This window comes from Octopus bimaculoides, chromosome 2, assembly GCF_046866305.1.
Source record: "Octopus bimaculoides isolate indiv1 chromosome 2, ASM4686630v1, whole genome shotgun sequence".
Classification (NCBI taxonomy): domain Eukaryota; kingdom Metazoa; phylum Mollusca; class Cephalopoda; order Octopoda; family Octopodidae; genus Octopus; species Octopus bimaculoides.
The window spans coordinates 33874818-33902274 of record NC_142929.1 but is presented as its reverse complement, the minus strand read 5'-3'; the positions used below and the strand labels follow the sequence as shown (position 1 = coordinate 33902274).

The 27457-nt window shown below is 35.9% G+C and overlaps 1 protein-coding gene across 50 annotated transcripts in view; it reads left to right on the top strand.

Moving 5' to 3' along the window:
• The window catches only part of LOC106868006 (uncharacterized), a 553573-nt gene that overhangs the window by 248087 nt on the left and 278029 nt on the right, over window positions 1–27457 (top strand). For all 50 annotated transcript variants that reach the window (XM_089342694.1, XM_089342659.1, XM_052976095.2 and 47 more), the window contains 3 exons: window positions 9372–9493; window positions 15287–15382; window positions 18939–21266. In XM_089342694.1, the coding sequence (XP_089198820.1) occupies window positions 9372–9493; window positions 15287–15382; window positions 18939–21266 (2546 nt within the window). The remainder of the gene's footprint in view (window positions 1–9371; window positions 9494–15286; window positions 15383–18938; window positions 21267–27457) is intronic.

Genomic DNA, 27457 nt, shown 5'->3' with positions numbered 1-27457 from the left:
ACACTTGGAGCATCCACCTCCAGTTCTAACTTGGTCACCTAGATAACAGAAGGTATCTACTGTGTCTAGCTTGCTCCTCTGGCTGCCAAGTTGAGGGAGTCTGTTTTCTGCACATTTCACTGTTTATTGTACCTGTGCACCTTCCACATACAAAATTTATTTTCCCTGTTAACCTTCCTCTGATGTTGCTTTACCTTTTATGTGTCCAAAGCTTACACTGGGTGCATATTATGGAGTTTCTACCTACACCTTTTCTACAGATTGAGCAGGGCCATCTACTGAAGGGATTTATGATTTGTCTGCTTTCCTGCTTACTATGACTTTAGTTTTTGCTAGGTTAACTCTAAGGCCCTTTGATTCTAGACCTTCCATACCTGGAACTTCTTCTCTAATTCAGGTAGTGATTCAGCTATAAGAGCAAGGTCATCGGCTTAGCGGAGCTCCCAAGCGCAGCTTGTCTTGAATTCCTCTGTTATTGCTTGGAGGACTATGATGAACAAGTGAGGGTTGTGCACTGATCCTTGGTGAATCTCTACTTGCTCCCTGAATTCTTCGCTGTACTTGTTACCCAGCCTCACCTTATTGGTAGCATCCCTGTACCTTAGTTTCCGCATTGACTACCAGATAAGGGATCAGGGGACTCTGTCAAAGGCTTTCTCCAAGTCATCAAAAGCCAAGCACAGAAGTTTATCTTTGGCTAGGTATTTCTCCTGAAGTTGCCTTACCAGAAATATCGCATCAGTGGTGCTTCTACCTGGCATAAAATCAAACTGCATCTCATCTAGATTAACTCTTTCCCAAATTAGTTAAGCTATGACTCTCTCCGTAACTTTCATCACCTGATCCAACAATTTGATACCTCTGTAATTATTTCTAAGGTATCACCTTTACCTTTGTAGCATTTGACTATGGTGCTGCTACACCAATCATTGGATGTGACTCCTTCATGAACCACCTGATTTACAATACAGGTGACTAGAGCATAACCCCCTCCCCCCCCATATATATATATATATATATATATATATATATATATATATATATTCTTTTACTTGTTTCAGTCATTTGACTGTGGCCATGCTGGAGCACTGCCTTTAGTTGAACAAACCAAACCCAGGACTTATTCTTTATTTCTTTATAAGCCTAGTACTTATTCTATTGGTCTGTTTTGCTGAATTGCTGAGTTATGTGGACATAAACACACCAACATCAGTTGTCAAGCGATGGGTGGGGTTGGGGGGCATAAACACAGGCACACAAACATACATACATATGATAAGCTTCTTTCAGTTTCCGTCTACCAAATCCACTCACAAGACCTTGGTTGACTTGAGGCTATAGTAGAAGACACTTACCCAAGGTGCCACGCTGTAGGACTGAACCCAGAATCATGTGGTTGGGAAGCAAGCTTCTTACCACACAACCACACTTGCACCTATATATAAGCCACTCTTTTTTTTTTCTTTATTTAAGAAAGAAAATAGTAAGTTGTGGCATTGATGGATTTCCTAGTAGCATTTGTGATTGAAGTAAAGTGGACCTATCTAAATAGGAATTAAAACTGGGCATGAATGTAATAAACTAATAACATAAGCACAGTATTTAGGACAGACTCTTTAGAAATCTTTCATTCTGTTAAGTGGCATGGGAAACCAGCTTGTTCAACTTGCTTGATTCATTTGCTAGGGTGTGTCATCAATGGCCAGCTTGCAAAAATAGCTGACTTATTAGTCTTTCTTTTGAGAAATGATTCCTTGAGAGCCTATTTGAGAGATTGTATAACCCTCTTGTAAAATGAAGCATATTTTTGCATCATGTAACATTACTGAAGGTTCTAGAATCTCTTTCTCACCCTCTCTCACTCCTTCACTCTCTGTTTATGTGTCTGTCTGTCCCTAGCTGACTGTCTGTTTGTTTGTCTGTCTGTCTCTCTCTGAGTTTTTATTTGTGTGTATGGTTGTATGTTTGTGATTTCACACTTCTCTGTTCCTACACTCCCAGTTGATATTCCCCCTCATCTCAAACATAACCTGTTCAAATTACAGCATTGTTCTGCTAATCCAGAACCCTTGGGACTTGCAGGACCGGCCTGTGTTTTGTTGGATCATCAAATTTGCCAACTCTCAAAAAGCAGCAAAATTCTTACCCTGAAAGATACATATATCGCCAAGTAAACAAAGCGAGAGAGAGAGAGAGAGAGAGAGAGAGAGAAAGAGAGAGTGAGTGATATATAGAGATATAAATAGTAGTAGTAGTAGTAGTTCTTATGTTGATATAAGGCCAGCACATTTAGGAGAGGGGGTAAGTTGCCCCCCTCCCCCTGCTCAGTTGGTACTCATTTTATCGAGGCTGAAAGGATGATAGGCAAAGTTGATCTCGGCAGGATTTGAACTCAGAATCTAAAGAAATGCTGATCTACATTTTCTCCAACATGTTAATGATTCTGCCAGTTTGTTACCTTAATGATGATGATAATGATAATAATAATAATAATAATAATAATCATTCTTTCTGCTAAAGGCACAAGGCCTGAAATTTGCAGGGAGGGGACTAGTTAATTACATTGACTCCAGTGTTTCACTGGTACTTAATTTATTGACCTTGAAAGAATGAAAGGCAAAGTCAACCATGGCAGAATTTGAACTTAGAATGTAGCAATAATAATAATAATAATAATAATAATAATAATAATAAGAAGAAGAAGAAGAAGAAGAATCTACTATAACAATACTCGCGCAACATATGAATAAGAAACGAAAGGGTGATGGCAAACTGGTAGTGAGAGCGTTTCAACTCTGTGTGAGTATATGTGTGTGTATGTGAAAGGGAAATGTGAATGCTTGTGTGTGTGTGTGTGTATGTGTGTGTGTAAAGATAACCTCTAGATAACATTGACAAGTCTATTAATTTGATTTACCATCCATATTTATTTATAAAACACTACAATTAGCTGTCGTTCTTGATTGTACGGGGGGGGGGGAACAGCTAGTAATAACAATAATGATGATGATTTCAAGTGTTGGCACAAAGTCAGCAAGTTTGAGGGAGGGGGTAAGTTAATTACTTTGACCTCAGTATTCAACTGGTACTTGTTTTATCTACCCCCAAAAGGATGAAAGGCAAAATTGACCTTGGCAAAATTTGAACTCACAATGTAAAGACGGACAAAATATCATTAAGTATTTTGCTTGCCGTGCTAACAATTCTGTCAACCCACTGCCTGAATAATAATAATAATGATAATAATGATTTCAAAATCTGGCACAAGGCCAGCAATTTCAGGGGAGTTGGGTAGATAATAAAAATAACAATAATAATGATTTCAAAATCTGGCACAAATAATAATAATAATAATCCGTTGTACTGGAGGCAGAAGACCTCAAATTTTATGGGGAAGGGTCTAATTGATTACGTTGACCCCACTGTTTCACTGGTGCTTAATTTATTGACCTTGAAAGGATGAAAGACAAAGTTGACCTTGGCAGAATTTGAACTCAGAGCATAGTGATGGACAGAAAACCACTAGGCATTTTGCCCAGCATGCTAACAAGTCTACTAGCTTGCTGCCTTTAATAATAGTAACACTAATAATATCTAATTTTGGCAAGAAGACCGACAATTTTGAGGGAAGTGGGTAAGTCTATTACATCAACCCCCAATATTTGATTGGTATTTTATTTGATTGGAAATTTATTGTATCAATTTTGGAGAGATGAAAAGCGAAGTTGACCCTGGAGGAATTTAAACTTAGACTATAATGAGTCAGAAGAAAAACTGTCAGGCATTTTGTCCAAAGCTCTAACAATTATTGTAAATTATTATAATGATTTCTAATTTAGGCACAAGGCCAGTGGTTTTGAGGAGTTGGCATTTGTCAACCCCATACTTGACTGGTAATTTATTTTATCTACTCCTGAAGGATAAAAGGCAGGATTTGAACTCAACACAAAAAGTTCAAACCCTGCTGTTATTAATAACAATGATTGTCTTGCTTATTTGCCACAAAGGCCATATTATTGCTCTAGGAATAGCAGCTTCTGGAATTTACAGTTGTTGTTGCCTTCCATCCTTTTTCATCCTCCTCCAACAGACAGCTTTCAAGTGGTTCTTGCTCCTACATGTGTAGTAGCTAGGCTTTCTGCTTTATCCCATTTATCTGATTGCCTTTCTCATTGCTCCTGCTGTGTAGTATAACTCTTAGGTAACCTTGTGATATTTGAGGCCCACCATATGCTGAATATCCATGTAAACCTTACCCTACAGCATGTGTGTTGTTACTTCCATGCTCACTACCTTGCCATACTATATATATACTGCAAATGCATACCAATATCTCTGGTTGTGGTCTGTGAGTTTCCTCCCCTCATATACTACAGCACTAGCCATACACTTTTCTTCTCAAAACATTAACTAATAACAACAATATATATATATATACTATATATACAAATACACTCAACCTCACTTGATGGAGTATACATTGTGCCATACATCGGTCAGGGTTTCTTCCAACAACTTTGAGGGTAAACTCACTATGTTTTTAGAAAAAACAAAAGATACATCACTTTTCCTTTTGTCCTTGCTTCTTAAATTGTCCTGTCAAAGAAGCACTGTTTTTGTGACATACTTCTCCTACATTTTTCTTTTGCTGCAGTTGACCCATGTCCATTTTCTTTTTCTAGCTCACAACACCAGCAAAACTGTTGTTAGTTTTGTTATAGTTTTAGCTGTCAGCATTTTTTTTTCCTTCTATTTGTATTTATCGAAATGAAAATGTCTGTATTCTTACTTGTGTCTGCTTGTTCAGTTGTCATCATTTTCCTTTCTGTCTGCTGGTTTAAAAAAAAAAATTGTCTGTTTTTAAAATTTTCTTTGGGTACATTTCTGTTGCTATTACATTTGTGGCTGGCATTCTCATCCCACTTTCCAAGGAGAAACTGTATTGAATTACTACAAAACAATGTCTGGCAAAAATATAAAAATATGTCTCAAAAACAAACCTTATTTTCCCCTCTCCAGAGGAATGGAGTGCATATTTAAATATCTTAAATCCCTTTGTTGATGAAAAGAAAACACAGAAAAAAGAAACAATCTTATCATGTGGCCTCAGAATCAAATTCTTCTCTGGATCCTTGCTGCAGCTGCTTGTTCATTATCAATAACATCATCATCATCATCATCGTCGTTTAACGTCCGCTTTCCATGCTAGCATGGGTTGGACGTAACAACAACAATAATTACTAGCATAAGCTACAGGACCATATATTTGTAAGGAGTGTAGCAGTTGATTGTACCAGTCCCAGTACTTGACTAGTATTTCATACTATTGACCTACAAAGCATGAAAGGAAAATTGACTTTCGTGGTATTTGAACTTAGAAAATAAGGGGCCATAACTTAATACAAAGCATTTCGACTGATTCTTTAACAGTTCTGCCGATCCAACTTTCTTCATTTTCTTACAGAGGCCCAGGGCCAGAAATTTGGAAAGAGGGGCTAGTGGAGTATATTGATCTCAGTATTTGCCTTTCATTCTTCTGGGAATCAGAGGTGCAACAAACTAAGCACCAGTCAAAGATGCTCTTGGTGGGATTTGAACTCAGAATGTAAAAGGCTGTATCTGTACTGATGCTATGGCGGACAGATGCATTTGCATTAATATTGTTTGTTCAAATGAATAAAATAATACATGTTTAATTTGATCCATTTATGAAACCTAACTTGACCCTTTAATATTCAGATTATTTTGTCAAATGTAATGCTTATTTATTCATTCATATTGTTTCGAATTAATCCTGCATTATCATATAGCTCTGAAATTTTGATGATTGACTGTTTATTTTTATAATGACATTGTAGGATAGGTGTAAGCGGTCAGATCTGGCCACTTTGAACATAACAGGCAAAATATTTTGGGTTGGATATGGCTAGTTTAAATGCTAAAGGTGTAATCATCATCATTATCATCATCATTTTATCTTTACTTTCCTTGTTGACATGTATTGGTTGATTTGACAGTATCCAATAAGTTGGGTGAACCATGTGTTGCTCCAATGTCTCAGTTTTGGCATGAATGTCCTTCATAGTAGAAATCATTTAACAGGTTGTACTGGGTACATTTCTGTTTTTGTACTGTACCTGCACTATAAAGGTTCTCTTCTCAGTCCAGTATTATCTCTGCATGTTTTACCAACCACGTTACAGTGTATTGGGTTCATCTGTGAGATATTGAAAAGTTAACATATGATGGGAAGAACAGGTTTAGTTTGCTGAGAAGCTGTTAGTAGAGAGACTGAGAGGCATTGTGAGAGAAGGAGAAATAGAAGGGAGAGGGAAAGAGTAGCATTAGGGATTAGTGAGAGAAAGTCAGTAATAGGGAGGAGAGTAAGAGGAGATTCAGTGCTACTCCACATTAAATATTTATGAAATTTATAAATTTAGAAAAAGGAGCTTATATGTAATACAAAAGAAATATTAATTTTGATCACACTGAAACTAAATGAAGTTTGAATTAATACCTTAATTAGTTTGCTGGTGTTATAAACAAAAGCCATGAACTCCACTTAGATTCAGTAGTCCTGATAAGACACAATTATGTTGAAACACTGGGAGTCACAGTGTTATGAACACATTCATCATAAAGAAGTTGTTCTCCTGTGATGAAACAGCAGTGATTAGCATACTCAAGTTCAAATCTGCTAGAACATATGAAGAATAAATATGCAAATTATTGCTTTCATTCTTGCTGTTCACTCTGCATATGATGATTAATTATTGATTAAATTTTATTCTAATTATAGTGTTTTGATTTTTCATCTCTTTTCAAATATTGTATTGCTTCAGTTTTCTGGTGCAAATTTGGGTGGGGAAATTGATGTTTTTTGTGATTGTAGCTCAGGGTAGATTGTAAACATTTACATAGATAAACACACACTCATGCACACACACACAGACAGACAGACACACACACACACACACGTTCAACAGTCTTCATACTGTTTTTGCCTCCAAAATTCTCAGACAAAAGATTTGCCAGCTTGCAGCTCAAGTAAGAGATGATGTGCCCAGGCTGCAGCACAGTAGGATTGAACCTTTAACTACATGTTTGAGAAAGAAACTTCTTAATCACATATATAGACCTGTTTGCTTGCATTTGTGTCCATGTTATGCATCCCTTTATGGTCAGAGCATAACTCAATCATTCAGCTAAATGAAATTGATAAGAATAATATCAGACAAAAAAAAAAAAAAAAAAAATACAGCTTCAGTATGATCAACTAAGAACCCTTGAAGTTGGTACCACAGCATTGGCCAATGTCCAATGACTGAAACCAATGAGAAAACAAAAACCATTGGGATTTTTCATTACATAACTTCCTTAGAGGCAACATATATATGATATGAAAATTAAAAATAAATTTGTCTGGTTTTATTACATTTTGGTCTATCTCTATTGGCCTGCTCAATGTTACATGATGCAAAATTGCACTAAATTTTTATGAGTATGTTTTTTTTGCTATCATACAACACCTTAGGCTACAGTATGTAACAGTAGATCTAGTTAGGAATTTAATATATGGATATGTACCATCCAAGTAATATATAAATAAAAGTTATGTAGATTATAGTTTTAGCAGTTGCTGGCTTGTTTTCATATTAGCTTGTTTTTTAATCAATTCAGAGTAAAATGTCTTGTAAAATACTACACTATACATTTTCTTGTAAATCTTCCTTAACAAAAAAAAATATGCAGTTTCTATGAGATCAGGTAACCTGTTAAAAATAGTAGCTAAATTTCTCACTTAGATCATATTTTCTTCATCTCAAAGAAAGAATGGACACATTAACTAATGTAACCCTAGATATATCATGCCTTACAAAAGCAAGATGTATTGTTGGAGAATATTTTGATTGTAGGCCTACTTGATCAGGAGTAACATGCCCAAATGTAAATAATATATGAAGGAATGGTGTATTTTCCTTTTAAACCTGGTCCCAGAACTTTCTGATACTATCTTGTTTCCTGAAAATATTTACTTAAGAGTGCTGTTGCTGTGTGTGTGTGTGTGTGTGTGTGTGTGTGTCTTCATCATCATCTGTTGTTGTTGTTGTTGCTTTGTTTTATACAAGCAGTTCAAAGTCTCACCCATAGACCTCAAGTAACAGCAAGGTGGATGTTTAACTTTGGAGGTTATCTATGAATATCAATGATATATTTCCGATAAAGGAGACCGAATACTGAAAAAATTAAGGTTTTGTTAAAAATTCGTTGGAATATTTGTGATTTTGAAAGAATTAAAAAAAATTCAGATATTTTTGGGTTGACAGTGTTTTCTTAGGATGTGGGCAGTATCTATGAGAATGATTATTGTTGTTATTTACTTTTAATCTACATGTTTGTCGCAATCACTTGCTGAAACACTCAGCACCCCAGGGCAAATGAAGGATAATAGATGTTACAGTATAACTAAAAGCTTGGGGAGGGTAAGTGACAAGGGCAGTAGTGAAATATCTCTATGTGATACAACCCAGACATTTAAATTGATAGGGTTTTTCTAAGGATGTGGACAGTACTTGTCAGCACAATCTTTTGGATTTCTCTGAGACATGGTTCTCCTGGGATGTTATCTTTGTCAAATTCCTTTACAGATGTATTTGTATCAGTGGGAACACTTAACATCTAGTAGTCTATAAGTATTTTCTTCCCTGTCTTTAATAATTATGTTTGGTCGATTAGCCTGGATTGTTCTGTCAGTGTTGACTGGAAAATCCCAGAGGATAGTGATATTTTTACCTTATTATTAAGTCAGTAAGCTGGCAGAGTTGTTAGCATACCAGGCATAATTCTTAGCAGCATCTCATCTGTCTTTATGTCTTGAATTCAAATTCTGTTGAGGTCGATTTTGTCTTTCATCTTTTCAAGATCAATAAAATAAGTTACAGTTGAACACTGAAGTTGATGTAATCGACTTACCCCTTCTCTGAAATTCTGGCCAAAATTTGAAGCCATTATTATTATTTGATGGAAACTCTCAGCTTATTTTGCTGGGTGTGACAGAAAGTGTCAGCTGTCCATAGCAGGCAGTCTAAAGTGCACTTGTTTTGAGAACCCCATGAAAAATTCTTGCAGTTCCAAGCAATGCTGATTTCCATAGGTGTTCTACCTTTATATTTGTACCAGTCTTTTTGAGTCATGTTGGTAGTTGAGTGCTGATACTTCCAAGTGTGCCGATTACTGTTGGTATACTCTTCTCATTGACCACAACCTTCAAATCATTGTAGTTGTTCAGTTTTTTCTTCTTTCTCTTTATTATTATTATTATTATTATTATTATTATTATTATTGTTGTCTATTTATTTATTTTTATTTAGAAATACCAGAACTTTGATGAAGTCTGAGAGTATGAAATTTGAGCGCGATGGTGTTGTTGTTCATAGAAACAGAAACGGAGCAATTTCCATAGCAACTACTAATGTACATGAAGACACTGTCCGTAAGTTGACAACTTTACATATTGTTTAATTCCATACTCATCAACACACTTTATAATTAACACCAGTTTTATACACATTTTAGTTATGGTGTATAATTTTTAGTTTGTGGCATGTATTTCAGTCGATTCATCATCATCATTCATCATTTCAATGCCTACTTTTCCATACTTACATGGGTTGCATGGAATCCATTGAGGCACATCTTTTCAGGCTGGATGCTCTTCCTGTTGTCAAACCTCACTTGTTTCCAAGTGAGGTAATTTTTCTTCATGGCTGGACATGTTTTCAGGGAAGATTACAATCTGAACCCAAAGCCATGCAGCTGGGATTTGTCTGTCTGTCTGTCTGTCTGTCTGTCTGTCTGTCTGTCTGTCTGTCTGTCTGTCTGTCTGTCTGTCTGTCTGTCTGTCTGTCTGTCTGTCTGTCTGTCTGTCTGTCTGTCTGTCTGTCTGTCTGTCTGTCTGTCTGTCTGTCTGTCTGTCTGTTTATATACAGAGTGTCCCAAAAGTCACTGATGGGTTTCAATTTTTAATAATTTCCTTAACTTTACAAATAAATGCATGCAATTTTGATACAATATTAAGAACATAATGGAAATTAATATGCACAAGTCAAATTTTGCCACACCACTATATCGCATGAGAAAAATGACATTGTTTACATGGCAGCCATTTTCATCACAACTGTCTAATGAACTGGAACATGAAACTCTGAGTTTTGTGATGATTTTGCTTTGCAGCTTTAATAAAAGCAAATTGCTCTGCCTTTGGTATTCGAGTACTATTTTTACCACCTTGTTTTGCACTTATGTACTCACCTGTATGTGTAAATACACACACATGTACTTTAACGTAAACAAATCTAAAGATAGCTGAAACATTTCTGAACTCTAAGTTCAGATCTATTTTGATGAAAATATCTTTACCTTGATGCCATCATGAAGAAAATGATGTTGTCACCAATCAAAAATGGCTTCCTTGTCCTTAGCAGCTGAGGTACACAATCAAATGGATTTATGAATATATCCAGATATCAGCTGATATATAAACTGTTTGGGTAAGTGATACATTAGCTAATCATTGAGTGTTTCTGATGGCACCAGATCTTGATGCAACCCAACAAAGTTAATATCCTGGCATTTCAATTGTCAGACTTGTATGTTTCTTTGGGAGTAGTGGTGGGGCAGGTGGGTTATCTCACAAATTATATTTTAGACAAAGGTTAAGCATATAAATATATTCTTACTTAAAATTAAGTTAATGCCACACAAGATCTAGACAGCAAAGAAATATTAAGATATATTTCACTTTCTATAAATGCTTCCAAAATATTTCATGTAATTTTTTTCTTCTTCTTGTTAGCATTGGATTTTATAACCTTGTTTTCTTTCTTTCTTTCTTTCCTTTTCTTTCTTTCCTTTTCTTTCTTTTCATTCTTTATTTTATTTTATTCTTTCTATTTTTCTTCCTTTCTTTGTTTTTCTTTTGTTCTTTCTTTCGTTCTTGTCTTATTTTTCTTTTATTATTTCTAATATACTTTTAGTTTTACATGCTTTAACTAGTTTTTCTTTTTCTCTTTCTTTCTTTCTTTCTTTCTTTCTTTCTTTCTCCTCCTCTTCTCTTCATTTCCATTGTTACCATGACAGTAGTGATTGTTACCCATCATCCTCACCATCATTATAAAACTTACATGTATATTACAACAGTTTCTGTCTTTCCCAACTAACTCTGTCCTTGATAATGATTCTTCAGTTAATTTTCCTCTGAAATCACTTCTGCTATTCATATTCTTACTGTGGTCACATTGACATTAGTTTCGGCAGTTGTTCATGCAGTATCTAAAACATAACCATTATTGCATGCATTTCTCTCTAAGATACTTGGAATTCTAATGAGATCTTTCATCATTTATCTTTTACTTGTTTCAGTCTTTGGACTGTGGCCATGCTAGGGCACCACCTAGAATGGTTTCAGACAGGTTGTTATGAAAATGGTTAAATTACAGGTACAATCCATTTGACAGGCTTCTGCATAGTTTCTGTTTACTCATTTTAATTTGTGAGGTTTTGATAAATGCTTCTTGTCCTGGATGCCAGGCAGTGGGATTGAACCACAGATCTGTTAATTATAAAGTGAACTTCTTACCCATTCAGTCAAGCTGTGTCTGTATTTCTTCTGGGTTCAACAAAATGAATGCCTGTAATTCATTAGAAAGGGTCGGTATTTAGTTTATAATACCTTTGCTATTATTCAGCTAGTGTTTGGAATAAATTGATATGAAATTTTAATGGAAGATTTTAATTTAGATCACTTTAAAATGGGAGAATTCTATCAAAGAACCAGGTGTGGTCATGGCCAGAGTGGTATCAAAAGGGTTAATGAAACAGAAGCTGATTTTGTGGAGCGGTTTATTATCTACATTTTTTCAATCTATCCCAAACAATATTTGCTTCATTTTAGATGTTTGTATGAACTACTAACCCCCGTGTTATACCTTTATGGACATTACTAAAGAAGACATCATCATCATCATCATTGTTTAACGTCTGCTTTCTATGCTGGCATGGGATGGATAGTTTGACTGAGAATTGGTAGGCCAGGAGGCTACACCAGGCTGCACCAGGCTCCAATCTGATTTGGCAAAATTTCTACAGCTGGATGCCCTTCCTAATGCCAACTACTCCAAGAGGGCAGTGGGTGCATTTTACATACCACTGGCACAGGAGCCAGTTGGGCGGCACTGGCATTGGCCATGCTCAAATGGTACCTTTTATGTGCCACTGGCACAGATGCCAGTCAGGTGGCACAGGCATTGGCCACAACTACGATTTCACCTGGTTCAAAAGGTCTTCAAGCACGGCATATGCCAGTGATTGAAGGGTGCTTTTAAACAGGCCAGTTATGTAAAACTAGCATTGCCCACGACTGCGATCTCACTTGGCTTGCCAGGTCTTCTCAAGCATGGCATATCTCCTAAGGTGTCTTGGTTGTTTGTCATTGCCTTGGCTAGGAATTTCTCCTGCAGCTGTCTTACCAGAAATATAACATCAGTGGTGCTTCTTCCTGGCACAAACCTGAACTGCATCTCATCTACACTAACGCTCTCCTTAATTACTTGGTTTATGACCCTCTTTGTGACTTTCATCACCTGATCCAACAATTTGATACCTCTGTAATTATTTCTATCTAAGGTGTCACCTTTACCTCTGTAGCATTTGACTATGGTGCTGCTATACCAATCATTGGGTATGACTCCTTTGTGTATCACCTGGTTAACTATACGGGGGACTAGACTTTAGCCTACACCGCCAGATATTTTAAGCATCTCAGCGGTTATTCCTGATGGGCGAGGGCTTTCCCTGTCTTCGTATCCTCAATTGCTTTATGTACCAAGGTACTGTCAATTCGGATAGTTGGTCCCTCTGGTGGGTCGACAAGAGGCAGACTCTCTTTCTCCCATTCTCTTTATTTAGCAACCTTTCATAGTGGTGTCTCCAAGTGCCCTCTTCACATTTGCTACCCCTTTGTGAGCTCACAATGCCCACCCCACCCAATGTGGTGCTGCCACTCAAGTTAAGAACCACTGTTTTATATGAATATCTGTATAGCTGCAGGCATGGTTGTGTGGTTAAGAAGCTTGCTTCCCAATCATGTGGTCTTGGGTTTAGTCCCACTGGGTGGTACCTTGGGCAAGTGTCTTCTATTATAGCCCTGGGCTGACCAAAACTTTGTGGGTGGATTAGGTAGATGGAAAATGAAAGAAACCCATTGTATATATGTGTGCGTGTGTGTGTGTATTTGTGTCACTGTTTGTGCATGCCCTTGTCTAGACATTAGATGATGGTTGTGAGCATCATCATCATGATGCAAGTAAGGTTGTTTATTTCCAGTCTTTCATAAAAACATGTGTAACTATGGGAAAATAATACCTTACTTGGAAACAGGTGAGTGTTCGTGACAGGAAGAGCATCTGGCTGTAGCAAATCTACCTCAACAAATTCTGTCTAATCCATGCAAGTGTTGAAAAATGGACATTAAATGATGACGATGACAACAGTAACTATGATGAAGAGCTTGGTCAATCACAAACACTGCATGCTTAAGCCTTATATTTCTGACAAGAGATTTCAGGGATTAAAACATAGTCTACATGGTAATATTCTACTAGGTTCAATGTACAAAGCTTCATTTTGTTGTTATAAGGGTCATGCAATAGATTATACATTGTTTGAACTATCAAACCATTGTTGTTGACTATACAATAAGAGAAAACACATATAGCTCATGTTACATGTGTTATGATCAGTCAATAAAGCACTGTTCAATTACAGTAGCATGTTATAAAGGGTTATTCACATTTGAATGTATTGTTTTTATTAAAGTAATACAAGGAAATATTGAATTTCCATATGTTCTGAAAGGAAAGAGCCTACATAGTCATGAATGGGGAATTGTTTTTTTTTAGTTGGAAATAAGAAAAATAAACCAAGTACAGCTCTATTGAATTTTCTTATATAAATTCCTATATAAATTTCTGTCACATTTAATGAGTTTGAGAAATCATTAATGTAAGATCCTTCTTGCTTGCTTACTAACTTATATATATAAAATTAGAGTAATTACTATTTTATTTGAAAGTGTGACATTGAAAAGGTTACATAAAATTTTGTATCTGAGGTCTTGCCATTCTAAAATGCTTTGGTATATATTTGAGTATACAGCCGATTCAGCCTACCTATTCCATTGTTATTCATACATCTTCAGGTGCAATAGTTGGATACATTTTCAGTTTTGTATCCTGGAGTCACTAAGTGTTTCAGGTCTTACAACATATCTGGGTGACCTAACCTATATTGTTCAAACTTAGGCTTGTATCCAAGTAGCATTCTACTGATCTACTACAGATGACCTCTTCTCAAACAGACCCATCAAGCTGGTTTCTCAGAAGCCTGGGAACTCTTCTTCTGATTGTTCTTGTAATGCCCAGGTTCTATAGACTTTATTCAGAGAACAACCTGCAAACCCTCAACTGCTCACATCCACTGACAAGTACCTGGTCTCCCACCCACTTTTGTAACAGTTCTCTTCATCAACACCTAATACTTAGCTCTCTTCCTCTTTTGTACCCTTCCATCCTCTACTCTCAGGGTTCAGTTGACTCCAATAAAATTAGTTGTCCTGTTGTCTTAGAAACTAAAATCCCATCTGGTTTCAATAAGGTCTGTAATGGAAATTTTAGCTCCTTCTCCAGATCAGCTTCCATTCCCCAGTCATGAACTGTGGAAAATAATTCCAATGCTATTCTTGGGTCTTTTCTTCAGCCACTTTATCTCCTTAACAAAGGCCATCTTTCTGGCAGTAGTGTGGGCATTTCTGCTGTCAATGATCTTCTAACCTAAGTGCCAAGCTTTGGTTAGCTTGGTGCTATAGTAGAAGATACTTGCACAAGGTACCCTGCAGTGGGCCTAAACCTGAAACCATTTGGTTGGGAAGCAAACTTCTAACTACACAGCCATGCCTGCATCATACAAAATAAAAAGTCTATTTACATTTTAACTGTTCACCTGTTACTTGGATAGCTTAACCTATCACTTCATATTTTACAATAATTTTCTGACTACCATGGCTACTCCAAGGTGATTAGCAAGCTGAGATAAATCCTTGTGTACATTGGATCTTATTATATATTGTAATATAATTTTATTGATTCTGCTAAATTATTAAGGTTTCAAGTTTTCAAATCACTCTTTTACAGTATAGTGTCAACTTCTTTTATTTCTGTTTAATTTCTAGGTGGCGATATGGAACTTCTAAAATCAATTGAAATTGATATAGCAAAAGAAGAACAACTGGATATTGAATGTGATCAGGAAGATGTCATACATCTTGGTAAGAATATCAATATGGTTCATTGCAATATATTCAATAGCTTTATTAATTATAACATAAATTATACATTAATTATGTATGTCTATCTTATAAAAAAAAATGAACATTCACTGTTGGCAAATCTATTTAGATTTTCTCTATTAGAAATCCTTAAAGCTTTTCAAGAAACAATGATTTTCTTCTCTTCAAATCTTTCAGGTTAGCTTTGGAGCTATTATTACATTGCATTTCTTGTTTGTCTTTTTCTTCAGAAAATATTTTGCTTTATTGTTTTTGCCTATACTCTCACTGCCACCCTCCCGTCATCTGCCATTAAATATCAGTTTTCCTTAAGAAAGTTAATTATTGTGCAGTCTTCTTTTCTGACTACCTACCAACTTGCTGATTATTTATCTTGTTATTGTTCCTTTTTGCGAACTAGGAATGGAAGAGTAAGTTCAGTATCCTGCTGTTTGTTTTGTGTAGAACAAAACTAGCCAATCAAAGCTCCTAAATCACTGATTTTGTTTTATATAAATTAAGAGCAAGCTATTATTTGATATATCGCCCAAAATCTTTATAAACAGAATTCAATCTTCAGAGTAAATAGTTTATAATAGATACAAGAGTATTATAAAGTTTCAAAGGTTTCAATATTAATTGCATAGAAATGGCAGTGGTGATGATGTTTAATTATCTTACTACCTTTATTTAGTATATCTGGGGATTTTTAATTGTCTATTTAAGCATGTTTGTGTGTATGTGTGTGTACAGGTGTGTGTGTATGCATGAGGCAGAAAGAGTGAACGAGATACAGAAAGATAGATAGATAGATAGATAGATAGATAGAGATAGATAGATAGATAGATAGATAGATAGAGTAGAGATAGATAGATAGATAGGTAGATAGAAAGAGAGGTGAGGAGTGGCTTTTCAGAAGTTAATGTATATATTGATTGCAGATTGAAAAAGTAATCTTTGTGCAATTTACTTTAGTGGTGATACCTTATATTCCTAGATTTTCCTTAAACGTTTTCTTCCTCGTTTATCTGAAAATTTGAAATGATAAATAACTGTAAAAGACATGGGATAGATTTTACTAGTTATAAACAAGAGGAATTATGGAAAAGATATGCCATGGTGGTACTCCAGCTTGGTTGTAGCTGGTTGAAACCAGTAAAATACTTAGTGCATTGTTATAACCACTGTTTATTTTCACAGTACTGATTCAATGGGAGTCTCTTAGCTTCTCATAACTTCTACCATACCTGAATTAGTGATAAAGTTTGTTGACTCTTATGGATCTCTTGTCTTTGAGATGTGTATGCATTCGAGGGATTGTATGGTTTATATATATATATAATATTAGTTATTGTATCTCTAATGAAGGTGCATGGGTTCATGTTTAGGGTATGTGGTTCACAATTGTAAGATCATGAGTTTGATAGCCAGTGGTGTGTTGTGTCCTTGAGCAAGACACTTTATTTTATGGTGCTCCAGTCCACTCAGTTGGTAAAAATGAGTGGTACCTGTAATTCAAAGAGTCAACCATGTCACATTCTGTGTCATGCTGAATCTCCTTGAGAACTATATTAAGCATGCGCATGTCTGTGGAATGCTCAGCCACTTAGACATTGGACATTAAACATTGTAACTGACGGAGTGCCAGTTATTGTTTCTTGAAAACATATGTACAGGTTGTTCAGAACTTCTTCTGACATCTCCCATACCCAGCAGTGAAAGGATCACATGTTGATTTTGACATGAGAGTGTATAAGTGTTCAATCACCTGGATGGTCTGCTCATTGGATTAGTGTGAGAAATGGTTGGGCATTTTGCAGTTGTCTTTTTTCTTTTACTTGTTTTGACTACTGGACTGTGGCCATGCTGGGACACTGCTTTGAAGGGTTTTTGTGAGACAGATCAACCCTAGTACTTATTTTTAAGTCTGGCACTCATTCTATTTGTCTCTTTTGCTGAACTGGTAAGTTACAGAGATATAATCAAACCAACCATTTGCCAAAAGATGAGGATGATGAACACAGAACAAAGAAAGAAACTCATGCACGCATGCATGCGCGCGCACACGCACACACACACATTCACATGTGACGGGCTTCCACACAGTTTCCATCTATCAGATTCACTCACAAAGCATTGGTCAGTCTGGGGTTATAGATAGTAGAAGACACTTGCCCAAGGTGTAGTAAGTTCTTAACCATGCATCTATGTCTACACCTTAACAATTCATAAGCAGAATTAGTGTGTCACAAGTGGAGCAGAGCTTGATCTTTGGTGCAGTTCATTCAGTGAGCATCTATACAGTTTTTGTTTATCTAAGTTCACTTTCAAGACCAGTGTTGACCTGACATTATGACTATTACCCATGCACATTTCCAAAATGCCATGTAGTGAGATTGAACTCAAGAATTCATGGTTGCAAAGTGAACTTTCGAACCACTCAACCATACCTGCATCCTCATTTAGCAATCAAGTTAATTGATTAGCTAACATACATCACACAGAAGAAATTCAAATCACTTTGAAGTCATTGCTTTTTATGCTTCTTCATCAACTACTGAGGTTGGTTGATGAACAACATAACCATGGAGAGAGTCAGTGGAACTTGTTATTACTGTCACATATGTTTGAAAAATGGGTTTTATTCAGTTTCTGAAATCCTGAACTAGATGCTTAACTAACTACACAGAAATTGTTACCTCATGCTCCCTTCCACCAAGATTTCAGGCCTTGTGCCTGTAAGAGAAAGGATCATCATCATTATCATTATTAAAAAAGGTAGCAGACTGGCAGAATCTTTATTTCATCAGACAAAATGCTTATTAGCATTTCTTCCAGCTTATGTTCTGAGTTGAAATTCCCCTGGGGTCAACTGTGTCTTTCATTCTTTCAGGGTTGATTAAATAAAGTACCAGTCATGTACTGGGGGATTGATGTAATCGATATGTTTACTCACCTATAAATAGTTATCCATGTGCCAAAAAAAGAATTACTATTGTTTAAAAATAAGTGGCAATTTAATATTGAATTGTCTTATTTTCCTTCTTCATGGGTCCTCTGCTCACAGAGGTTTTGGTTACATTATTCTATATTGTACCCTATGTATTACTGTCTGTTGTACTCAGTGGAGTACAGTGTTGTTATAGATACTTCAAAGTAAGAGAAATGTGATTTGCTTTTATCAGTACTCTGATAAAAAAATTTCATGAACAGAAAAAAAAAAAATCTTTCCTTAATCATTTTCCTTTTTAATGATCAGTTTTACTTAAATGTTTTTATTTTGCTTCTTTTAATAAAATTATCTTTATATGTCATTGTTTAAATAATTTAATAAATTTAATTACACACACACTTTGGAATGCATATATATTTAAATGTATACACATACACACACACACACACACACACACGAATATATTACAGATATTACATATTATGTGCACACACACACACACACACACACGCATATATTACATATTACGTGCACACACACACACACACACATGTGAATACTTATATATATATATATATTTAGATATTTAATTTTTTTTTTTAGGTAAGAGAGACAATGAAGGTGAAGATATACAAACAAGTGTTGATAAAAAGTATGGTGATTCCTTTAAAAATACTCCCAGTCTAGATGAAAATGAAGAAGAGAAGGAAAAAGCAGACAGTCTGAAAAGTACACCTGAGGAGGAGAAAATTAGTGCTAATATATTATCAACTGAAGATGATGCAGCTATTGATGTGAATATCAATGACCATTCCATTAACACAGAAGCCACGAAGAGTGTCTCAGCTTTGGATGTAAATACAGATAGTACAGCTGCTGCAGGAAATGAAGTTGCTGAGAAAGAATCAACACTGCATATAGAAGAAGAAGATCAAGATGCTCTTACGAAACAACTTGGTAGTGCTACTGAAGCAAGCACATCAGTTGTTACAACAACAGACAAAATAAAAACCTGTGATGAGATGTCTTCATCGAATAGCCATTCTGAAAGTATTAATTGTGCTGATACAGAGAATGAAAATACAGAGTTGTCAGCTGTTGCAGCTAACCAAGCAGGTGCTGTTGATCATTTTCTTGAGGAAGACTTAAGTAGTGAGGCTTCTGATGAAATTATTGATTTCTCAACTCAGGAAACTCCACTAGCTGATGTGACTACAACCAGTACCACAGATGCAACTGCTATATCTGCCGAAACTACAGCTTGTAATAACAGTGATGGCAGTATATCTCCAACAAAAAGCACAGCTGATTCTAAAATCTTTGACACTGGTGATGTTAGTTCTGAATGTACAACTTCTGTTGTAAATGATACAGAATTAACCATTTCAACATCTAATGAGCCTTCTCTTGTGCATGAGACATCTGCAATTTCAGAATCAGCAGATGCAGTGGATGGCCTGGAATTGAATACTCCTGCATTAACAGATGTCTCCACCTCAAAAACTTGCTCTTCCCCCACTGATCCAACTGAGCCTACTCAAATGCTAAGCTCCTCTGTGACTGGAGCTGAGTCATCCACTGTAATGCCCAATTTCTCTACTAATGAGATTGAAAGTTCAACTGTGATTTCTGAATCTCCTGCTCTTGAATCTGAGAGCAATGAGATCGTATGTGACTCTCCTGATAACGAGTTGGTGACCTCCAACACAATGCCTGAATCATCTACTAGTGAGTCTGTTACTTCCACCACGGTGCCTGATTCGTCTACTAGTGGGCCTGTGACCTCTACAACAAACCCTGACTCTTCTGTTAGTGAGGATGTCACTTCTACTACAATGCCTGAATCTTCTACTAGTGAGTCTGTAACTTCAAGCACGATGCCTGATTCTGTTACTACTGAATCATTGACATCTCCAGCGTCTGACTCTGCTGCAATTGAGTCAGTAACTTCCATCCCAGTCTCACAAATCCCATCTGTTGAAGCTGAGACCATTGTGTCGCCAGAATCTGTGTCTGAGACTGATGATGTATCAAACCCTCCAGTTACAATTTCTGATACAGCTGCCAAACAGTTCAATACCACTTCTGCATCTGATGTTGCCACTACAGTGCCTCATATGTCCATTGATTCTTCTGAAGCCTCCACTGTTTCTACATCTCAAATTCCTGACACAAATCCTCAACCTTCCATTACAACCCCTGAAAACATTGATACTTTCTCAGAAGGGTTGTCATCTGTTTCTATTTCAACTCCTCCAATCTCGGAAATATATTCACCAGCAGATTCTACAACTACAGATACAGCAAACACAGAGCCTAGCTTAGTCATTACTGAGTCTACTTGCTCAGTCTGTCTGTCTGCTAACTGTGAATGTGAACACCCAGATATTCTTCAGGTGTCTCATCAAACACCAACTGAATCGACAGTTCCAGAGAAGCATGCTGCACCTAACACGGAATCAATATTAGAGTCTGAATCGAATGCAGCGCTGACTTCTGTGGAAAGCTCCAGAGAAAATTCAGAAGCAGCTATCAGTTCTCAGCCACTGTCACCACTATTTAAGAGCCAAACAACTCCATCCCCACCTCTTTCTTCACCTTCACCTCCTCCTGTTCCTTCTACAGCTTCAGCTGCTCTTACTCCTCCTACACCTCCCGTGTCAGCTCCGCCTCCGGAAGCTGTGCTTGGTGACTGTGGTTCTACTAACAATACATTTTCGAAAGCACAACAAGAAGCTGTCAGTTCAGATTCACCTTTCCAGGAGTACGGTACTCATAGGATATTGAAAGGCGAACCCCTGAGTAATGGCCACACTATCTCGTCTCTTCTCAATAACAACTGTGATCTTGGTTCTCTTGGGGTTTTGGACACATTACTCGAAGAGCGAGAAACTAGTGAGGAGCCAGTGGAAAAATCTCCAATGGTTTTAAGTGAGTATTACTTTCAATTATTCATTCCCATCAATTTCAAAAATCAACATTGTAAGTGTGTGTGTGTTGTTTGATCAATATGAGTGCATAATATATTTGTATCTTCATATTTATCTGTCTATCTATTTATCTATCTGTCTATATACTTATCTACACCACCTGTCTTCGTCTTTTGTTTTTTTTTGTGAATTCTCCCTATATATATAAATATATGTACACACACACACATCTATCTATCTATCTATCTATCTATCTATCTATACACACGTATGCACACACAAACATCTATATCTATACACACACACACACACACACACACGTGTGTGTATGTGTATATATATATATGTATAGGCATGTGTGCATGTATGTATGTGTGTGTGTGTATATATATATATACACACATATATATATATATATATATATATATATATATATATATATATATATATATATATTGTGGTACATGGTTGGAACGGTATATTTGGTACAGCTTTTGAAATTTTGAAAAGTGAATGCTTGTGTGTGTGTGTGTGTGTGTGTGTGTGTGTGTGTCTGTGTTTGTCTCTCTTTGTTTCTGTGAATGGACTCCATTGTATGTATGCATGCATTACATTTGTATATATTCCTTGCTTAATTCAAAGTCATTGCAGTTTTGACCAAGCTGCAGCATTGCTATAAATTTCCTGGTTTTTACTTTATACCATAATTTTGTATCACTTGCTTTATGCGTATGTGTGTGTTTATTTTGTGCATGCATATGTATGTATATATATATATATATATATATACATAGTGAGAGAGAAAGAAAGAGACAGTGGGGGAGGAGGAGAAGATAAAGATTATGTATTATGTAAAGGTATTTAATCCATAATTGTGGACTAGCACGAGTACATGGACTAGTCCATAAATATAAATATTTATACACACTCATGCATGGATAAATATGTAGCTGCTTGTATGCGTATATTTGTGTGTATGCAAGTGTGTGTGTGTGTGTATTTGCATGTATATAAATATATGTATATATGTGCATGTATGTATATGTGTATATATGTATTTTTGAGTGAATGTGTACATATGTGTGTATATGTATTTGTGTGTGTGTATTTATAGATGATTTTTTTTTTATTGATTTCGTCTAGAAACTGACTTTGACCTTGGCCTTCACAAGCCCTTTCTAACTGAAAGGCTTGTAAAATTGACAAGGCTTACGTTCCTCTTGAGCACTTGCAAATCAATGATATTTAAGGAAAATATCGATAGGGTTAGAATTGTTGAGGGCTGGTGCTAGTGGTTCAGGTGTGGTCTGGTGGGGTGATGTGAAGAAGAGGAGGGGACATGTGTGAAATGGGAGCACCCAAGAAAATGTGTTATGAACCCTCCAACACTGAATATCTGTAGAAAAAGGATAGAGAAAAATGTACAGCATGTCTGTGGGTCAGAGGTTAGGGTGTGTGAATAATTGACTTTGTGCCAATCAATTAAGTGACCTTTCTTTAGATGTGGTCTAGGTTTTCTTTGTGCCTAGCAGTAGCAGCGGCACCATGCTGTTTGTGTATGAGAGAAACAGAGTGAATGTAGAGATACTAGATGGTAGTTAGTAGTTGTGTGCTGCATGTGTGTATGTGTGTGTGTGCGTGTGTGTGTGTACAAAGGGTAAAAAAAGGTGTGTAGTCTCTGATATACTCCTTGCTAGGGTGGAACATATGTCCAAGTTGAGTAACAGTGCTGGGTTAGGTGGATTAGAGATATTGTTAATTGAGAAACAGCTAGATAAAGAAGTAACTGAGGTAGTCAGAGTATGTGATAATAATGAAGCTTAGACTATACATAGGCAATATGACAGCAACTGTGATCTCTACATTGGTGCTACAACCATGGCATGAACAGTTTCTATGAGGCCCTCTTACAATTTACTTCAATTATAGATAGCAGTAACTTCTTTGTCACTACTTGTGATAAGGTAATGAGATTGGCTGGCAGGTTGAGTTATGCAAGCTGAAAGTTAAACCTGGAAAGGATGAAAGAAAAAAAGGTGGCAAGGAACAATATTACGTACCTGGAAGTGATGTTAAGTGTCAAGTATACTCAGCAAGTAAAGCAGAAAGTAAGGGGTTCATTAATGGTATTTTGTGAGAGAATCAGAAACATTAGGTGTACTGTTACAAAACTGTGTCAGTAAGAATGGGGAACGTTGTTGGTGGGAAGTGTGTATGTAATGATAGTGGAATATATGCCCCTTATTGATGCTGATAACAAATGCTATTACATGAGGTTGCTGAATCAGGAGAGAGAGAGAGAATGAGAGTGTGTGTGTGTCTACCTTCCAAACAAATCCAACAAAGGCCCAATCATTCAAATTGACTGTTATATGGTTGATATAGACATTAAGGATGTAGACATGAAGCCAGATAATCACTGATGCCTACTGAGACACTGGGATTATCCAGTAATGTAGGACATGCATTAGTTACTTGTATAGTTAACCAGATGTTAGTGGAGGGTGTTATACTCAACGACTGACATAATAATTTCATCACCATCTGCAATAAAAGTAAAGGAGATGTACTAGAAAGAAGCAGCTATAGAGGGATCTAACTGATGGATCAGGTTAGACAACAACCTAGACCACATCCAGAAAAAAAAATAGGTCACTTGGTTGATTGGTATGAAGTTATTTATTAACATAAATTGATCTCTGGCTCATAGACATGCTGCCACTTCTCATTGTGTTTAGTGTTGGATGATCTCATACTGTTGCCTCTCAGGTACTTCCATCTCACATGTGTCTCTTCTTTACAGAAAGAGTTCTAGCAGAACTGATTAGGAAAAGAATTTGCTCAAATGAAATGCAATTTGGATTTGTACCGATCTTTCCCCTCTTCTTAGTGGAATGATTATAGACGTTCTTTGCAAGCCACTGTGGTGTTTGTTGCTGTAGAGAATGCTTTTGACAGGGTATCACATACTGTGGTCTTGTGAGCTCTAAAAATTACTAGGTGTAGATGAATGGCTTTTGAGAGCCATGCAAGCCATTTACAAGAATGCTGTCAGTAAGGTGAGAGTTTGCAGTGAGTTCAGCAAGGATTTTAACTTGTTCATCTACGTCTTTTCTCTTAGCAATAACAATACAGTTTAAGACAAGCTGTTTGTAGGAACATCTGTTTACCTATGACCTAGTTCTTGGAACTGAATCTGTTGAAAATTTTGTGAATAAAATCCATAAGCAAAACAGAATTGAGAGGCCTCAAAGTAAATCTAGCCAAGATAAACGTTTTAGTTAGGAGGAAAGAAGATAGGATTTTTCAGTTATCTGGGGAGTGACTGTGCTCCATATGCAGAAAAGAAGTAGATAAGGATTTCTATACAATGCACCCAATAAAAACTGTGGGTTCACAGGTGTAGTGGGTTATATAGGCAGGTTGACATACAACTAATTATTCATATGTAGCAAGTGAACAATACTTAGCAGTAAAAGTACCCATGAAACAAATTCTTTCAGATGCATAGGAGGGTCCCTAGAAGTAGTTGATAGCTCTTATTTTTTCGGTGGCCTAATTAGCAGTGGAAGTGAATATTCTGAAATAATAGTAATCAGAGCTAGTGGGGTGTATGTATGTGTGTTAGGAGGTAATGGAAGCTGTTTACCTCTGGTGCTTGGTGGCTACAAAGAATTCTCTCTTTTAATGAAAGGCAGATTGTATGATGCATGTGAGGATATTGCAATGCTGTATGGTAGTGAGAGATGAGCATTAAAGGCAGATGATATGTAAGGGCTGCAAAGAATTGAGTCGAATATGCTTCACTGCATATGCAATTCAAAGAAACATTTTTGTCTTGTTGATTCTGTGCCTGTAATTTAAAGACCCCTTTCTGTCACACTGGTTCTACATGGTGATTACATTAAGGATACATGTGTCAGTGGAATATTGAACTACACATGTTAATACAATGTCTAGGTGATTTAGGGGATTGAGCAACTGAAATATTTACTATTGAAATCAACAAAGGATCTGTTTATTTGCTTTGTGTGTGTGTGTATATATACATACACACGTGTGTGACATGTATATATTTATTTTCACTGTGTCATACCCACACCCTCCACACACATTTATTGATAGACATATACAACTATTGTACTATTAGGGCATGAAACTTATAGCAGTTCAAATTTAAATCCTGTGTATGTTAAATGATATTCATCTCTTGCTGGATTGATAACCTTTTTGTTGATTCCCATCAATAACAGAACAGTACACTATGTGTGTGTGTGTGCATGTCTGTGTGTGTTTGTATTATTTGTGTATATGTGAGTGTATAGTATGTATATTATCACGATCATTATTTCATATCCATTTTCTACAGTAGCATGAGTTACCTTTTTATCTCTTTTGTTCTGTCATGCATAATAATACTTCATAAGTAGTTATATACTTCTATACATATGTATGTATGATTTTAGATTTATTTTGAGAAATATATTTTTTATAGATGTTACATGTATACATATTTGTTTATCAGTACATAGGAAATCTGTTTATATGTTGTTGAACCGAATGTAATGTATTGTAGGTGTGCATATTGATTTAAGCAGCTGTTTGTTTAGCCTTTATTTTTAGGCATGCAATCTATATGTATATGTGCACATCCATGCATATATGATGCACATATGTGTGTGTGTTTGGGGGGAATTTTTGTATATCATGACATACACACACACACACACACACACACGTGTGTATATATATATATATATATATATATATATATATATGGATTCATAGATTGTCTATGTGTGTGTGTGTATTATATTATGTATATGGAAAAAAATGAGCAATGCATTTTTTATATCTAAAGCAACAGAAAGCACTTTTAGAATAAAAAAAGAAAATCATTAAAAATAAAGAATAGAAAAGCATTTATTTGTATAACTGACATGAGCAAAGAAACAAAATGCTTCTTTCATGGCAGCTAAATGCATTCAACTATTCTCAATATGGTACTACATTCACTCTTGTATGATTTTGCATCATGTTTTTAAAAGCAAGCTTTTTTTTTTTTTTTGGTTTGTTAATTTTCTGACTGCTTTGAATGATCTTGCAAATCTGTTAATTAATTATTCCGTATGAGATTTGTTTTTTTATGATAGGGAAAAGAAAGTGCTTCCTTAATAAACACTTCATGAATGAGCACACTGTGAACCTTATTGAATTTTGGTTGTTAATCTTTTCAATGTTGTTTTCTTCAGAGAAAATTTGAATATTTCAATCTGTACTTATATTTTAGTTATTAATGATGATAATAATAATAATAATAATAATAACAACAATAATATTGATGTGTTTTCAATTATATTTAGTACTTCAGAGTAATATTTAATATGGTTTGTCATTAGAATTTAGAAACTAGGAGAAAGTGTGAAGCAATTTGTTTTTAAGTGTAGAACTTGAAACAGATAAAATTGTTAATAACAGCAAGTATACTGGCAGCCATTGACTTTTTATATCTAGGTGGCTGTGTGGTGAGAAGTTTGCTTCCCAACCACATAGTTCCAGGTTTAGTCCAACCAAAGTCTCATGAGGGGATTTGGTAGACAGAAACTGAAGGAAGCCCATCATGTGTGTGTGTGTGTGTGTGTGTGTGTGTGTGTGTGTGTGTGTGTGTGTGTGTGTGTGTTTGTCCACCACCACCTGACAACCAGTGATGGTTTGTTTATGTCCCCAGTAACCTAGCGATTTAGCAGAAGAGACTGATAGAATAAGTACCAGGTTTAAAAATGAGTACTGGGGTCAATTTGTTCAACTAAAAATTTTGTCAAAGCAGTGCCCCCAACATGGCTGTAGTCTAGTGACTAAAACGAGTAAAAAATAAAAATGGAAAGGGGTTTTAACCCAATATTTACATACTATTCATTTCCTTCAAATGCTACAGTTAAAAATGAAATATTTATTATAATTAATAATGGAGGTAAGTGATTTTAGGTTTAGGGGTGATTTTTTTCATGAACCAAGTCCACATCCTTAGTTTTTGATTCCAAGTTGTAGCTATTTTGTATTGTTAGTATCACTAAAGAAGCCCTTTGAAAACTATGAATATCACATCCTTATGTGTGGATAGGTAATCAAAGATGATACCTAAACAAATATTCAAACCTAGAATGAAATAGCTTTTTTCTTTCTTCCCCTTTT